General features: G+C 40.1%; 1 protein-coding gene across 1 annotated transcript in view; it reads right to left on the reverse strand.

The window, feature by feature from the left end:
* LOC113802609 (basic proline-rich protein) overlaps positions 1–701 on the reverse strand; it is a 3,054-nt gene extending 2,353 nt beyond the window's left edge. Inside the window, exon 1 of the mRNA XM_027353213.2 lies at positions 502–701. Within this exon, the coding sequence (XP_027209014.2) occupies positions 502–577 (76 nt within the window). The 5' untranslated portion in view covers positions 578–701. The remainder of the gene's footprint in view (positions 1–501) is intronic.
* Between the last annotated feature and the right edge of the window lie 1,651 nt (positions 702–2,352).

Below are 2,352 nucleotides of genomic sequence, written 5' to 3' on the forward strand. Positions count from 1 at the left end.
TGACTTTCCGTGTATTAGTGCATGGTGTAGGTATACCGTGTTTTTATCCTTTAATATAGTTTAGTTGAAAGCTCATTTTCGGTTGAACGTACCTGAGTGGTGTAATTCCAGAGTGTATGACGCAGCATTTTTTCGTGTCTGTGACGTTTGTTTCTACTGTATGAGCAACGTTAATGATGAAGGGGGCAAATATATTAAACTAATTTGATTGCGGTTTCAATCCCCTGTTAAATTTGCTGATAGGTATATGTATTATTTTAAAAAGTATTTTCAGAAATACAAACAATATCATCATTATTTTGATAAACTTTTTTTCCTTCTCTAAACTTAGACATTCTCTCTCTCTCTCTCTCTCTCTCTCTCTCTCTCTCTCTCTCTCTCTCTCTCTCTCTCTCTCCCTCTACCCTTCTCGAACGCTCCTATCAAACCTCTTCAAAGACAAAACCAAAACAAAATACGTCAGACAATCGAAATAACACACCATCAACACCTCAAACTTACCAGATCTATCAGTAACCACCTGAGCTGACACTACCCCCAGCAGTAGCGTCAGCAGGAGGCATATCTTCGTCAGCATCCTTGCAGACCCCGAGCTGACGACAAGAGGACTGTGTGTGGGTGTGCGATCACTGGTTAAAACGCAAGGGCGGTCTTCGCGAGCTTAACGAAGCGCCCGAAGGAACTGTGTTTACGTCCGGGGTAACAGTCCTTCTTATAGTCTCTCGTTGCAATCCTTACAATCACGTACTTCTGGCAACGTGTGTATAGTGGATGGGGATGGGGGGAGGGGAGGGGAAGTGTGTGTGTGTGTGTGTGTATTCTTTCATTACGCAGCAGTATAACATTTTCTCGATTGTATTTCGAGGAAAAAAACATCATTATCATCACCATTAAGGATACTGATGGTGATGATAATGATAAATGATGGTTATGGGAAAAAATTATATAGATGGTAATTATTAATGATAATGATGGTACTAGTGATCGTAAATTATGATGAATGGTGATCATGTTGACTGATGACTGAACTGCCATTTGCACTTTAAACACAGACCTGTGTAGTGGGGTACGTAAGCCAGATTAATGGAAGACAGGAAAAACAGAAGAAGGAGACAAAAGAAGAGAAGAAAGGCAGGGAAAGGATGCCAGAAAAAATAGATAAATAAAGAGAATGACTAAAAAGTAAACAAGCAAAGGAATTCTTTGAGGCAACGCACAAGATAAAAGATAAAGTCATTATCAGTTTCACGTTGTCTTCAGTACAATATCTTATATCTTCAACATCCGTCTTCTTATCCGTGTTTTGCCTCCATGTCCCCCATATAATTACAATGTTGATATCCAAATTTATTGACGCCACGCCTACTGACAGACTGATCACGCCCACCATCCCGCCCCCCCACCTCTTTCCCAAGCGAGGAAAACACCAACACGGAATTGATCATTCTTCATAAATAATGATAATGATAATTAATAATAATGATAATAAAGTAATAATGCAATTGACTTTCTTTACTCCTTACTCTCTCTCCTCCCCACATCCCTCTCCTCATCCCCCCCCCTCCCGTACCTAATCTTCCCAGTGAACTCTCAAGTTGCCAACGCAATTGCAAGTTCCGGTTGTGTTATTATTATTATTCTATCTTAAAGTATGGCGTGCTTTTTGATGTATAGGAGAGAGGGGGAGGGGGATGGAGGGAGTGAGAGAATGGGGGAGGGGGAGGAAGGGAAGGAGGGAGGGAGAGAGACGGAATAATAGACAGACAGACAGAGATTGACACAAAGAAAAAAGATAATGATACTAATAATAATCAACAATAATGATTAATGATACTAATGATAATGATTATAATAATAGTAATGATGATAATAATGAAAATTTCTGAAAAAAGAAGAGAAATACGAAAAGGAAGAGAAGAAGGACGAAGAAATAAAACAAGACGAAGGAAAAAGACGAAAATAAAAAATCACACGAAATGCCGATACAAAACAAAAGAACTAATCAAAGACAATGAGACACTATATCTCAATGGACTGAGGAGTGTGTAATAAGTATGATCTTGGTGTCGTGTTAAAAAGAAAAGAAAAAGAAAGGAAGAAAAAAAGTCACTGTGGGCCATGAGGCTTTGAAGTCGGGGTCAAGAGCAAATTTTTATTTAGGGGTAAATGTTGAAAGAAGGGAGGGAGGGATAGAAGGAGAGGGTGGAAAGGGAAAAGAAAAAAACGAAGGGGACCAGTAGAGAGAGGAGAGAGGAGAGAGAGAGAGAGAGAGAGAGAGAGAGAGAGAGAAAGAAAGAGAGAGAGAGAGAGAGAGAGAGCGAGAGCGAGAGCGAGAGCGAGAGCGAGAGCGAG

Source organism: Penaeus vannamei, chromosome 42 (genome assembly GCF_042767895.1).
Source record: "Penaeus vannamei isolate JL-2024 chromosome 42, ASM4276789v1, whole genome shotgun sequence".
Taxonomy (NCBI): domain Eukaryota; kingdom Metazoa; phylum Arthropoda; class Malacostraca; order Decapoda; family Penaeidae; genus Penaeus; species Penaeus vannamei.